The 14,022-nt window shown below is 38.1% G+C and overlaps 1 protein-coding gene across 1 annotated transcript in view; it reads right to left on the reverse strand.

Annotated features, from left to right (window-relative positions):
* Positions 1-14,022, reverse strand: part of RAP1GAP (RAP1 GTPase activating protein) — a 258,903-nt gene that overhangs the window by 50,007 nt on the left and 194,874 nt on the right. Inside the window, exons 8-9 of the mRNA XM_053690229.1 lie at positions 8,625-8,728; positions 8,243-8,321 (exon numbers count right to left, since the gene is read on the reverse strand). Coding sequence (XP_053546204.1) covers positions 8,243-8,321; positions 8,625-8,728 — 183 coding nt within the window. The remainder of the gene's footprint in view (positions 1-8,242; positions 8,322-8,624; positions 8,729-14,022) is intronic.

Consider the following 14,022-nt stretch of genomic DNA (forward strand, 5'->3'; position numbering starts at 1 on the left):
GATATAAACTGGGCCAATGAAACTAGTAATTCAGCTAAGAGGGATAGATTTTTAAATGTTTTCAGGGATAACTTCTTGTCACAATTAATAGGAGGAGCCAACTAGGAGTAACGCTATATTGGATTTAGTGCTATCAAACAATACAGATATAATATCAAACATAGAAGTCGAAGAACATTTGGGTAACAGTGATCATAACATGGTCACATTGGAAATCTCTTTTCATAAGAAGTGTCTTAAAGGTTTAGCCAAGACTTTTAATTCTAAGAAAGCAAAATTCAACGATTTAAGGAAATCATTAAATAACATACGCCTAGATTACGAGTTTTGCGTTATGAGCGGCTCGGTAATAATTTGTTATTTATTGTCACCACTCACCTCCCTAGCGCTGCTATTACAGGTTTGCAAAAACCACACACAAACCGCACACAAATACCAGCGCTGCTTTGAGCTGGTTTTACGTGCTCATGAACAATTTCCCCATAGACATCAATGGCGAGAGCCGGCTGAAAAAAAAGCCTAATACCTGCAATAAAGGAGCGTAATTCATCGTAACGCAGCCCCATTGATTCCTATGGGGAAAGAAAAATTATGTTTACACCTAACACCCTAACATAAACCCCGAGTCTAAACACCCCTAATCTGTTGCCCCTGACATCACCGACACCTACTTTACACTTATTAACCCTTAATCTGCCGCCCCCGACATTGTGTACTGCTCTTTTACCTGTAAAAAAAAATACAAACAACCCCCAACAGTAAAACCCACCACCCACACAACCAACCCCCCCCCAAATAAAATCCTATCTAAAAAAAACTAAACTCCCCATTTAGCTCTTTTTCTTTGCCTAAACCCTAAGGTAAAAATAAAACCCACTCGATAAACGCTTAAAAAAACCTAACACTAACCCCCGAAGATCCACTTACAGTTTGTGAAGACCGGACATCCATCCTCATCAAGCCGGGAGAAGTCTTCATCCAAGCGGGCAGAAGTCCTCAACGAAGCCGGGAGAAGTCTTTATCCAAGCGGCAATAAGTGGTCCTCCAGACGGGCAGAAGTCTTCGTCCAGACGTCATCTTCTATCTGCTTCCTTCCGACGCGGAGCGGCTCCATCTTCAAGACATCCTTCGTGGAGCATCATCTTCTGTTGACGGCTACTGAAGAATGAAGGTTCCTTTAAAGGAAGTCATCCAAGATGGCGTCCCTTGAATTCCGATTGGCTGATAGAATTCAATCAGCCAATCGGAATTAAAGGTGAAAAAATCCTATTGGTTGATGCAAGCCAAGAGAATGCGAGCTCAATCCTATTGGCTGATTGGATCAGCCAATAGGATTAAAGCTCAATCCTATTGGCTGATTACATCAGCCAATAGGATTTTTTCACCCGGAATTCAAGGGACGCCATCTTGGATGACGTCCCTTAAAGGAACCTTTATTCTTCAGTAGCCGTCAACAGAAGAGGATGCGCCGCGCCGGATGTCTTGAAGATGGAGCTGCTCTGCGTCGGAAGGATGAAGATAGAAGATACCGTCTGGATGAAGATTTCTGCCCGCCTGGAGGACCACTTATTACCACTTGGATGAAGACTTCTCCCGTCTTCATTGAGGACTTCTGCCCGCTTGGATGAAGACTTCTCCCGGCTTGATGAGGATGGATGTCCGGTCTTCAAAAAATGTAAGTGGATCTTTGGGGGTTAGTGTTAGTTTTTTTTTAAGGGTTTATTGGGTGGGTTTTATTTTTAGCTTAGGGTTTGGGAAATGGAAACATGCTAAATGCCCTTTTAAGGGCAATGCCCATCCAAATGCACTTTTCAGGGTAATGGGGAGCTTAGGTTTTTTTAGATAGGATTTTATTTAAGGGGGGGGGTTGGTTGTGTGGCTGGTGGGTTTTACTGTTGGGGGTTATTTGTATTTTTTTTTACAGGTAAAAGAGCTGATTTCTTTGGGGCAATTTAGTGTTTATTTTTTTGTAATTTAGTTAATTGTATTTAATTAATGTAATGTATTTAATTTTAGTATAATGTTAGGTGTTAGTGTAAGACAGGTTAGGTTTTATTTTACAGGTAATTTTGTATTTATTTTAACTAGGTAGTTAGTAAATAGTTATTAAATAGTTAATAAATATTTACTAACTAGTCTACCTAGTTAAAATAAATACAAACTTGCCTGTAAAATAAAAACAAAACCTAAGATAGCTACAATGTAACTATTAGTTATATTGTAGCTAGCTTAGGGTTTATTTTACAGGTACATATTTAGTTTTAAATAGGAATTATTTAGTTAATGATAAAATTATTTAGATTTTTTTTATTATTAAAGTTAGGGGTGTTAGGGTTAGACTTAGGGTTAGGTTTAGGGGTTAATAACTTTAGTATAGTGATGGCGGTGACGTTGGGGGTGGCAGATTAGGGGTTAATAATATTTAACTAGTTTTTGCGATGCGGGAGTGCGGCGGTTTAGGGGTTAATATGTTTATTATAGTGGCGGCGATATCCGGTGTTAAGGGGTTAATAATTTTATTATAGTGTTTGCGATGCGGGAGGGCCTCGGTTTAGGGGTTAATAGGTAGTTTATGGGTGTTAGTGTACTTTGTAACACTTTAGTTATGAGTTTTATGCTACAGATTTGTAACGTAAAACTCATAACTACTGACTTTAGATGGCGGTACGAATCTTGACAGTATAGGGTGTACAGCTCACTTTCTGGCCTCCCAGGCAAAACTCGTAATACCGGCGCTATGGAAGCCTTTGAAAAAGGACTTTTTGAAAGATTTGGTAGTTACTTTGCGTTACGGCCAAAAAAGTGTGCGGTACAGCTATACCTGCAAAACTCGCAATAGCAGCGGTAGTGAAAAAGCAGCGCTATGAGGCTTTTTCACTCATAACGCAAAACTCGTAATCTAGCGGATAAATTGGGACAAATTATTCTCTAATAAAAATACAGTGGATAAATGGATAACATTTAAAACTTTGTTAAATAAATATACATATCAACAAATACCATATGGTTATAAAAATAAAAAATCCAAGCCAATGTGGCTGAATAAAAATGTGTTAAGAGAAATTAGGAAAAAATGTAGGGCATTTAAATTATTAAAAAAAAATAGTACAGACTCAACATTCCATATTTATAAGGAATGTAACAAAGCATGCAAAAAAGCAATCAAATTAGCCAAAATTGAAAATGAAAAATGAATTGCAAAGGATTCAAAGGGACCTATCTATCAAGCTCCGAAAGGAGCTTGACGGACCGTGTTTCTGGCGAGTCTTCAGACTCGCCAGAAACAGCAGTTATGAAGCAGCGGTCACAAAGACCGCTGCTCCATAACCTGTCCGCCTGCTCTGAGCAGGCGGACAGACATCGCCGGAAATCAACCCGATCAAGTACGATCGGGTTGATTGACACCTCCCTGCTGGTGGCCGATTGGCCGCGAGTCTGCAGGGGGCGGCGTTGCACCAGCAGCTCTTGTGAGCTGCTGGTGCAATGCTGAATACGGAGAGCGTATTGCTCTCCGTATTCAGCGAGGTCTGGCGGACCTGATCCGCACTGTCGGATCAGGTACGCCAGACCTTGTTAAATAGAGGCCTAAGTCTAACCCTAAAACATTATTTAAGTACATAAATAGCAAAAAATCTAAGAAAGACAATATAGGTACAGTAAAATGCGGGGAGGGTAGCATGATTAACAGTGACAGGGAGAAGGCTGAGGTACTAAACCAGTTTTTTTCTTCAGTATACACAAGAGAGGAGCCATTGGATGATACTTTGGAACAAAATAGAACATGCCAGCCCGTACCATTAACTGGGTTATGTATAGAGGATATCAGGAACACATTGGATAATATTAAAGGGACAGTCTACACCAAGATTTTTCTTATTTAAAAAGATAGATAATCCCTTTATTACCCATTCCCCGGTGTTGCATAACCAACATAGTTATATTAATATGCTTTTTACCTCTGTGATTACCTTGTATCTAAGCCTTTGCAGACAGCCTCCTTATCTAAGTGCCTTTGACAGACATGCAGTGTAGTCAATCAGTGAAGACTCCTAAATAACTTCACGGGAGTGAGCACAATGTTGTCTATATGACACATGTGAACTAGCACAGTCTAACTGTGAAAAACTTTCAAAATACTCTGAGCTAGGAGGCGGTTTTCAACTGTTTAGAAATCAGTTTGAGCCTAGCTAGGTTTAGCTTTTCAAAAATACCACCAAGGGAACAAAGAAAATTTGATGATAAAAGTAAATTGGAAAGTTGTTTAAAATTGCATGCCCTATCTGAATCATGAAAGTTTAGTTTTGACTTTACTGTCCCTTTAAGGTAAATAAAACTCCAGGCCCAGATGGAATACACCCAAGGGTGTTAGGGAATTTAACACTGTTATAGACAAACCTCTACTCTTAATTTTTCAAGACTCATTATCCTCAGGCATGGTACCCAAGGATTGGCGTAAAGCTGATGTGGTGCCACTCTTCAAAAAGGGAAGTAGGGATGATCCAGAAAGCTATAGACCAGTTAGTCTGACATTAATAGTGGGGAAGATATTTGAAGGAATTATAAGGGATTATATTGATGAGCATATTCATGTAAACAAGATTGTTAATCAGCATGGTTTTATGAGAAATAGACCATGTCAAACTAATCTAATTAGATTCTATGAGGAAGTAAGTAAACATATAGATATAGGGTAATCAGTTGATGTGATATACTTAGCTTTTGCAAAGGCATTTGATACAGTGCCACATGAGAGATTAATGCACAAAATTAAGGGACTGGGAATAGCTGAAAATGTTAGCTCTTGGATAAATAACTGGATAAAAGATAGGGAGCAACGAGTAGTAGTAAATGGATCATACTCAGATTGGACAAAGGTAATCAGTGGAATCCCCAGGGATCAGTACTGGGCCCTGTTCTTTTTAATATTTCTATAAATGACTTGGAGAAAGGATTAAATAGCGACATCTATATTTTTGCAGATGATACTAAGTTAAAGGGACGGTCTAGTATAAATTAAACTTTCATTATTCAGATAGGACTTTTAATTTTAATCAACTTTCCAAATTACTTTTATCATCAAATTTGCTTTTTTTCTCTTGGTATTCTTAGTTTAAACTAAACATAGGTAGGCTCATCTGCTAATTTCTAAGCCTTTGAGGGCTGCCTCTTATCACATGCTTTTTAAATCTCTTTTCAACACAAAGAGACAGAAAGTACACGTGGGCCATATAGATAACACTGTGTTCAGACACAGGGGGTTATTTAAGATTTAGCACAAAACAATGCTACATTTAAGACAATAGATAATAAACAGTCACAGTCATGTGATCAGGGGGCTGGAACAAGGTTCCTAGATACAAGGTAATCACAGAGGTAAAAAGTGTATTAATATAGCTGTGTTGGTTATGCAAAACTGGGGAATGGGTAATAAAGGGATTATCTATCTTTTAAAACAATAACAAATCTATGGTAGACTGTCCCTTTAAGTAAGGTCATTAGGTCAGAGCAGGATGAACGTTCGTTACAAAAGGACCTGCAAAAATTAGAAGTATGGAAAATGAGATTTAAAACAGGAAAATGCAAGGTTCTACATTTTGGAAGTAAAAATAAGCAGGCAGCGTATTATTTAAATGGGACAAGACTTAGCCAAAAACAGGAGGAAAGGAATTTGGGGGTAGTAATAGATAACAAGCTAAAAATGGATGCACAATGCAGGGCATCAGCTTCAAAGGCTAATAAGATACTAGCATGTATTAAAAGAGGCATTGATTCAAGGGAGGAAAGCATAATTCTGTCGCTATATAAAGCCCTAGTAAGACCTCACCTTAAGTATGGAGTGCAGTTCTGGGGACCGATCACAAAAAAATATATTGCAGAACTAGAAAAAGTTCAGAGAAGGGCCACAAAGCTAATAAGAGGATTGGATAATTTAAGCTATGAGGAGAGGCTAGCCAAACTGGGTCTGTTTTCTTTAGAAAAAAAGCACTTGAGAGGTGACATGATTACTTTATATAAATATATTCATGGCCCATATACAGAGATGGCAGAAGCTCTGTTTATTCCAAGAAAATTGTTTGTGACAAGAGGTCACAATTTAAGGTTGGAGGAAAGGAGATTTAATCTCCTGCAACTCATTACCTAAGGAGGTGGTGAATGCCAACACCCTAGATACATTTAAAAATTGTTTGGATACATTTCTGTCTATAAATAAAATTCATATATATGATTGCTAGTATTAAATGGGACACCTTTTAGTGGGATTATTTAAGCTTAACTGGAGCTTTTTGTAAGTATTTTAGTTTGTATAGGTTGAACTCAATGGACTTTGGTCTTTTTGCAACCTCATCTACTATCTTACTATGTGACTATGTTACTATAAAGATAGAGGGATAGAGTGCTAGATAGATAGATAGATAGATAGATAGATAGATAGATAGATAGATAAATAGGCAGACAGATGATAGATAGATAGATAGATAGATAGACAGATGATAGATAGCCAGATAGATAAATAGATAGATAGAGATATATATATATAGATAGATAGATAGATAGAAAGAAAGATAGAAAGATAGAGATAGATAGATAGACAGATGGATAAATAGATAGATAAAGATATATATATATATATATATATATATATATAGATAGATAGATAGATAGATAGATAGATAGATAGATAGATACATAGATAGATAGACAGACAGACAGATTAGAGAGAGAGAGAGAGAGAGAGAGAGAGAGAGAGAGTGATCGACAGATGATAGATAAATAGATAGCTAGACAGAAAGACCTGTAACTTGCACTATTTTACACATTCTGCACACCCCTACAAATAGATTGGCTGCTATGCCCCCACCTCCAGCACATGGGCCCTGGTGCAACTGAACCTGCTGCACCAATGATAGTTCTGCCGCTGGCTACAGGAGAGAGGAAGTACCAGGCATATATTTTTCAAGTAGGTTTTCACAAAATAATTTTATATATAAAAGATTTGCACACAAAGCAACAGAAAACTTGACAGATAATTAAATATCAGTGATGCTTAATATGACTAAAAACAGTTTATTCACTTAACCAATAATATTAATTAGAGGGACATTAAAGGCATCTTAATTTTGAGTAAAATTTGTGTTTTGTTCCACGCTCCATAGAGAGTCCAAAAAAGCAAGATCTGTAACCTAGGTTTTCAAAATGCTGTAAATTGCCTGGAGCAGATATTTGATTTGCAATTTACAGAATTATCTTTTTTTGGCATCTCAAGGGAGTTTGTTACAAAAGCACAATTGTTACACAAAAGTTAAATATTTTTATTGTGCTTTAAATTACGTTTCAATAATAATTTTATACAATTTTGACAAATTTTATAATTCACTTTTTCAAACGTGAGATATACATGCACTCACAGACAGACAAATAGACACACTAATGCACATGCACACACAAACAAAAACAAAGATGTGCACACATGCACAGAGACGCACAAACAAATACAAACACACAAACCCATAGACATGTACACAAGCACACACATGCACCGTCATGCACAAACACACACATGCACCCTTATGCACAAACACATGCACCCTCATGCACAAACACACACATGCACCATCATGCACAAACACACACATGCACCATCATGCACAAACACACACATGCACCATCATGCACAAACACATGCACCCTCATGCACAAACACACACATGCACCCTTATGCACAAACACATGCACCCTCATGCACAAACACACACATGCACCATCATTCACAAACACACACATGCACCCTTATGCACAAACACACACACACATGCACCCTCATGCACAAACACACACATGCGCCATCATGCACAAACACATGCACCCTCATGCACAAGCATACACATGCGCCGTCATGCACAAACACATGCACACATGCACCCTCATGCACAAACACACGTACACATGCACGCTCATGCACACACACACACATGCACTGTCATGCACAAACACATGCACACATGCACCCTCATGCACACAAACACACATGCACCCTCATGCACAAACACACACATGCACTGTCATGCACAAACACACGCACCCATGCACCCTCATGCACACACACACACACACACATGCACCCTCATGCACACACACATGCACCCTTATGCACAAACACACAGATCCACCCCGAGAAACTGAATAAAATCCAATAAAGTGCAACAAGCCAAAAGGAATTACTAACTGTTTGTCTTTTTCTCACCTTTGCCATTTGTACAACATTTGGGAACTCAGTGAGACAGGAAATAGGGATTACATCATGATGTGTTTTACACCTTGTTCTGTAACAAAAACCAAAAGTCAGCGATGTTTTAAGTTTCCAGACCCAGCATATTTTATTCACATGATTTGCTTTTCTATAGATTAAAGAAACCCAATACCATGTAACCATTTATCTATCATGCGCATAAGGAAATATCTGGCTAAATTGTAAGAATGATTATAAACATAATATGTCTGCAAAGCTCAGAGCTCAGAGGTTTGGTTACACAGCCCTCTGTTCTGTGCAGTCCCCGGCCTGGGAATGGAACGCTGCTTAAAAAGGGGAGTTATTTGATCTGGGCTGGTGTGTTTGCAAATGATACCTTAAGAGGAGGCGGAGGTGTTCCTGGTCTCCAATGACGTCGTACTTCAAGGAAAACACAAGGTGGCCAAGTGCGGCGTCAACTGAGTAATAGTTAAAATGTTCCTATTGGATGAGCATAGAAGCCCCATTAAAATCCAGGTATTTTTATATTATTAACTGTACAACATATTGGTAATGATACATTAAAATGTATGAGATCTCAACTACAGTCTCCAGTCTAAAAGATCTTGCTATCCAAATATGCTTTGGCTGGTGATCAACATGGTGTAAACACATAGTTAAAGCAGCTCCAGAGCAGCAATACATTGACATACATCTGGAGAGCAAATTACAAGAGGCATATGTGTGAAGCCACCAATCACCAGCTAGTTACCCACAAGGCATTGCTCCTCAGGACCGTAGGTATGTTTTCAAGAAACAATACCAAAAGAACAGAGTAAATTCGATAAAATGAAAAAGTCCCCTACAATTGCACGCTCTGTCTGAACCTTGGAACTTTAATTTTGACTTTCATGTCTCTTTACAGTTATAGACTGGGTTTAGGTTTAGGATTAAAGAGACAGTCTACTTGAAAAATGTTATTGTTTAAAAAGATAGATAATCCCTTTATTACCCATTCCCCAGTTTTGCATAACCAACACGTTTATATTAATACACTTTTTACCTCTGTGATTACCTTGGTCCCGATCCGATATGCAGCATCGCCCGCAAAAGCCGGCGACGCCAGATTTTGCGCTGGTTTGGTATTACATATATGGCGTAGCATACAACTTATGCCCGTATATTTCACCCGTCGCCCGCAAATTTTACTCCCATAGGCTAACATATAAAACCGTGCAATTTGGTATCCAATATCCAGCGCAAGGCCTTACGTGGCGAAAATGGAGAAAACGTACTACATTTTCACCTCGCCATAAAATGCACCCGTAGCAGGCCTTGCGCTGAGTATGGGAGCACCATAACTCCCTAAAATGCCTACAAAAAAAAAAAACCTAAACCCTAACGCATGCGCAATGTCTATCTACCTGTCAACCGCAATCCCCCACCGCAATACCTAATAAAGTGTTTAACCCCTAAACCGCCACTCCCGGACCCCGTCGCCACTAAATAAAGTGTTTAACCCCTAAACCGCCGCTCCCGGACCCCGCCACCACTAAATAAAGTGTTTAACCCCTAAACCGCCGCTCCCGGACCCTGCCGCCAATAAATAAAGTGCTTAACCCCTAAACCACCGCTCCTGGACCCTGCCGCCACCTACATTAAATATATTAACCCCTAATCTGATCCCCCTATACCGCCGCCACCTACATTAAATAATAATTAATATTATTAACTAAACTATTCCTATTTAAAACTAAATACTTACCTGTAAAATAAACCCTAAGATAGCTACAATATAACTAATAATTACATTGTAGCTATTTTAGGATTTATATTTATTTTACAGGTAACTTTGTATTTATTTTAACTAGGTACAATAGCTATTAAATAGTTAATAACTATTTAATAGCTACCTAGTTAAAATAATTACAAAATTACCTGTAAAATAAATCCTAACCTAAGTTACAAATACACCTAACACTACACTATCAATAAATTAATAAAATAAATGAACTACAATTATCTAATATAAAATACAATTAAATAAACTAAACTATATTACAAAAAAAAAAACTAAATTACAAAAAATAAAAAAATATTACAAGAAGTTTAATCTAATTACACCTAATCTAAGCCCCCTAATAAAATAAAAAAGCCCCCCAAAATAATAAAATTTCCCTACCCTAAACTAAATTAAAAGGGCCTTTTGCGGGGCATTGCCCCAAAGTAACCAGCTCTTTTACCAGCCGTTAAAAGGGCTTTTTGCGGGGCATTGCCCCAAAGTAATCAGCTCTTTTACCTGTAAAAAAAAAGAAATACAATACCGCCCCCCAACATTACAACCCACCACCCACACACCCCTACTCTAAAACCCACCCAATCCTCCCTTAAATAAACCTATCACTACCCCATTGAAGATCACCCTACCTTGAGCCGTCTTTACCCAGCCGGCCCGAAGTCTTTATCCGATCTGGGCACAATTGGTCCTCCAGCCGGGCAGAAGTCTTCATCCGATCGGGGCAGAAGAGGTCCTCCATCCGGCAGATGTCTTCATCCAAGCGGCATCTTCTATCGTCATCCTTGCAGCAATGAGCGGCTCTATCTTGAAGACCTCCGGCGCGGAACATCCTCCTCGGCCGACGACTACCCGACGAATGGCTGGTCCTTTAAATGACGTCATCCAAGATGGCGTCCCTCGAATTCCGATTGGCTAATAGGATTCTATCAGCCAATCGGAATTAAGGTAGGAAAAATCCGATTGGTTGATTGAATCAGCCAATCGTATTGAAGTTCAATCCCTTATATCTAAGCCTCTGCAGACTTCCCCCTTATCTCAGTTCTTTTGACAGACTTGCATTGAATCCAATCAGTACTGACTCATAAATAACTCCAATGGAGTGAGCACAATGGAATTTATATGGCACACATGAACTAGCACTGTCTAACAATTACAATTAAGGTTAAGGCTAAGGTTAGGGACCGAGTATAAATTTAGGGATTTATGTTAGGGTTAAGGCTAGAGTTGGGAATTGAGGTTTAGGATTATGGCTATAGTTAGGTACTAGGTTTAAGGATAGTGGTTTGGAATTGGCTAGGGTTAGGGATTGGTGCATAGGTTAAAGCTCAGGTTAGGGACAGGGATAACTGTAAAGTTTAGAGTTAGAGGTAAGGCTATGGTTAGGCATTGAGGTTTAGGATTAAGACTAGGGTTATGGATTTGTGATAGGATCAGGGATTGGGTTTAGAGATAGCGTTTATCTTTAGGACTAGGATTAGGGATTTGTGTTAGGATTATGGATTTGTGTTAAATTTACAGCTAGGGGGTTTATCTTTAAGACTACGATTAGGGATTTGCGTTAGGATTATGGATTGGGTTTAGAGATAGGGTTTATCTTTAAGACTAGGATTAGGGATTTGAGTTATTTCTAGAGTTAGAGACTGGGTTTAGGTATAAGGGTTGGGAATTTGTGTTAGAGTTATGGTTAGGGTTAGGGATTGGTGCTAAAGTTAAAGCTCAGGTTAGGGATAGGGTTAACTGTTAAGGCTAAAGTTAGGGTTAAGGCTAGGGTTAGGGATTGAGGTTTAGGGTTAAGACTAGGGTTAAGGATTGAGGTTTAGAGTTAATACTAGGGTTAGGGATTTGTGTTAGGTTTATGGCTAGAGTTAGAGACTGGGTTTAGGTATAAGGGTTGGGAATTTGTGTTAGAGTTATGGCTAGGGTTGGGGATTGGTGCTAAAGTTAAAGATAAGGTTAGGGACAGGGTTAACTGTAAAGTTTAGAGTTAGGGTTAAGGCTTAGGTTAGGGATTGAGGTTTAGGATAAAAACTAGGGTTAGGGATTTGTGTTAGGATTATGGATTGGGTTTAGAGAAATGGTTTATCTTCAAGACTAGGATTAGGGATTTGTGTTAGTGTTAGGGATTTGTGTTACGTTAATAGCTGGGGTTGGGGACTGGGTTTAGAGATAAGGTTTATCTTTAAGACTAGGATTAGGGATTTGTGTTACATTTACAGCTATGGTTTATCTTTAAGATTAGGGATTTGTGTTATGTTTACAGCTAGGGTTGGTGACTGGGTTTAGACTTTAGAGATAAGGTTTAGGTTTAAGAATGGAACTAGGGGTTTGGGATAAGGTTAGGGACAGGCTTTAGAGTTTAGGCTGAGGCAAGTGTTAGGGACTTGTCTTCGAGTTAGGGCTAGGATTAGGTTTTGGGGATAGGGTAAAGTTTGGAGACTGGTATAAGTATAGTTTTGACCCTATGAATGCCAAAGAGGGGCTGCCATTAATGTATTATGAAGCAGTGCTCTGCATCCCTTTTCGACATGTAAAGGGGAATTACACGGTTCCCCTATTTCAGGAACAATGTTGCCTATACTGCTGGGCAAAATGTCTGTCTACCAATACCCTATGCTATTTTATGGAGACCATTCACTAAAAATGTATACAATAATGAATGTAGTGAAATCCCACATAGAATATAGCATATGGTTTTATTAGACAGAGAGTTTAGTTTTATTATTTCTATGGTAGTATTTGCTTTGTAATAGAACACCATCATTTTCTTTTGATAATTGCTTGAAATTACATAAAAGAAATTCCGTCTATATGACACTAAGTGACGCCAACCGAAGGAATTAATTTCAATGAATAAGTAGATACAAATGGAACCAAAGAGATTAAATGCAACTAATTACTGGAATTCATGCTCTAAATTGTGCATAATTACCATCATTTTGTGAATGAGAAATATCACACAGATGAAGTGTTTGCGCAGGTTCGCTTTGTGTACAGCAGACTAAGTCCCTAAGATAAATTTTGTCCTGTTAGGATTTAAAAAGGTCTCTGAGTTTATAAATACAGACATAAAAAGCTAGATTACGAGTGGAACATTATTTAATGCTCCCACTTGAGTGGGAACTGTGCTAAAAATAAGCTTTTTGGGCTTGTCGGGCTGTGCTTTGTATTATGAGCCTGACGAGCATAAAAAGCCAAACTTAGAATATCGCGTACATGTTCACGTATTCCCCCATAGAAGTCAATGGAACACAAAAAGAGGTAATAAACATAACACCCAACTCGAGCGCATACCTGATCGCATATTCTCATGTGCGTTAACCCGACATGAAAATATGAATATTTCACATTCCAATTTTCTTCACCTGCAGAATATGTTCTTTTTATTCTTAAATACATACATACATATATATATATATATATATATATATATATGATGTTTTTTGGTACAATACAATTGGTACACTATATATTTATACCTATATACTGTATATATATATAAATATATATATATATATATATATAGATGATTATATATAGGTATATATATATATATATATATATATATATATATATATAGGTATATATATTTATAAATACTTAGAACATATTCCCTTTTACTTTCAACGAGCAGTAAACCCAACTAGCGCAAACACCAGCGATAAACCTCTTATTGCTTGCACATAACAGTTATTGCGCTACACTTGTAATCTGGCCCAAAGTGTTTCTAGGAACTCTATTGACTAAATGGAAAGGTCTTTTATACAATCAAGGTTCCCTACATAAAGAAATTTGAGTTTTATTCCATTAAAATTGTGCTACAAATTAAAAGACTGTGGAAGTCCAAATTAACCTTCACAAGTCAGACAGAATGTGCAATTAAAAAAAAGAAAACACTTTCCAATTACTTCTTGAGCCTCTGTATTTTGCTGAAACTAAGCCCTTTTCCATGACAGCATATGGAGGTAGGCTCAGTTTGGAGCGTGCACGTGTCTTGAAC

This window comes from Bombina bombina, chromosome 8, assembly GCF_027579735.1.
Source record: "Bombina bombina isolate aBomBom1 chromosome 8, aBomBom1.pri, whole genome shotgun sequence".
NCBI classification, from domain to species: domain Eukaryota; kingdom Metazoa; phylum Chordata; class Amphibia; order Anura; family Bombinatoridae; genus Bombina; species Bombina bombina.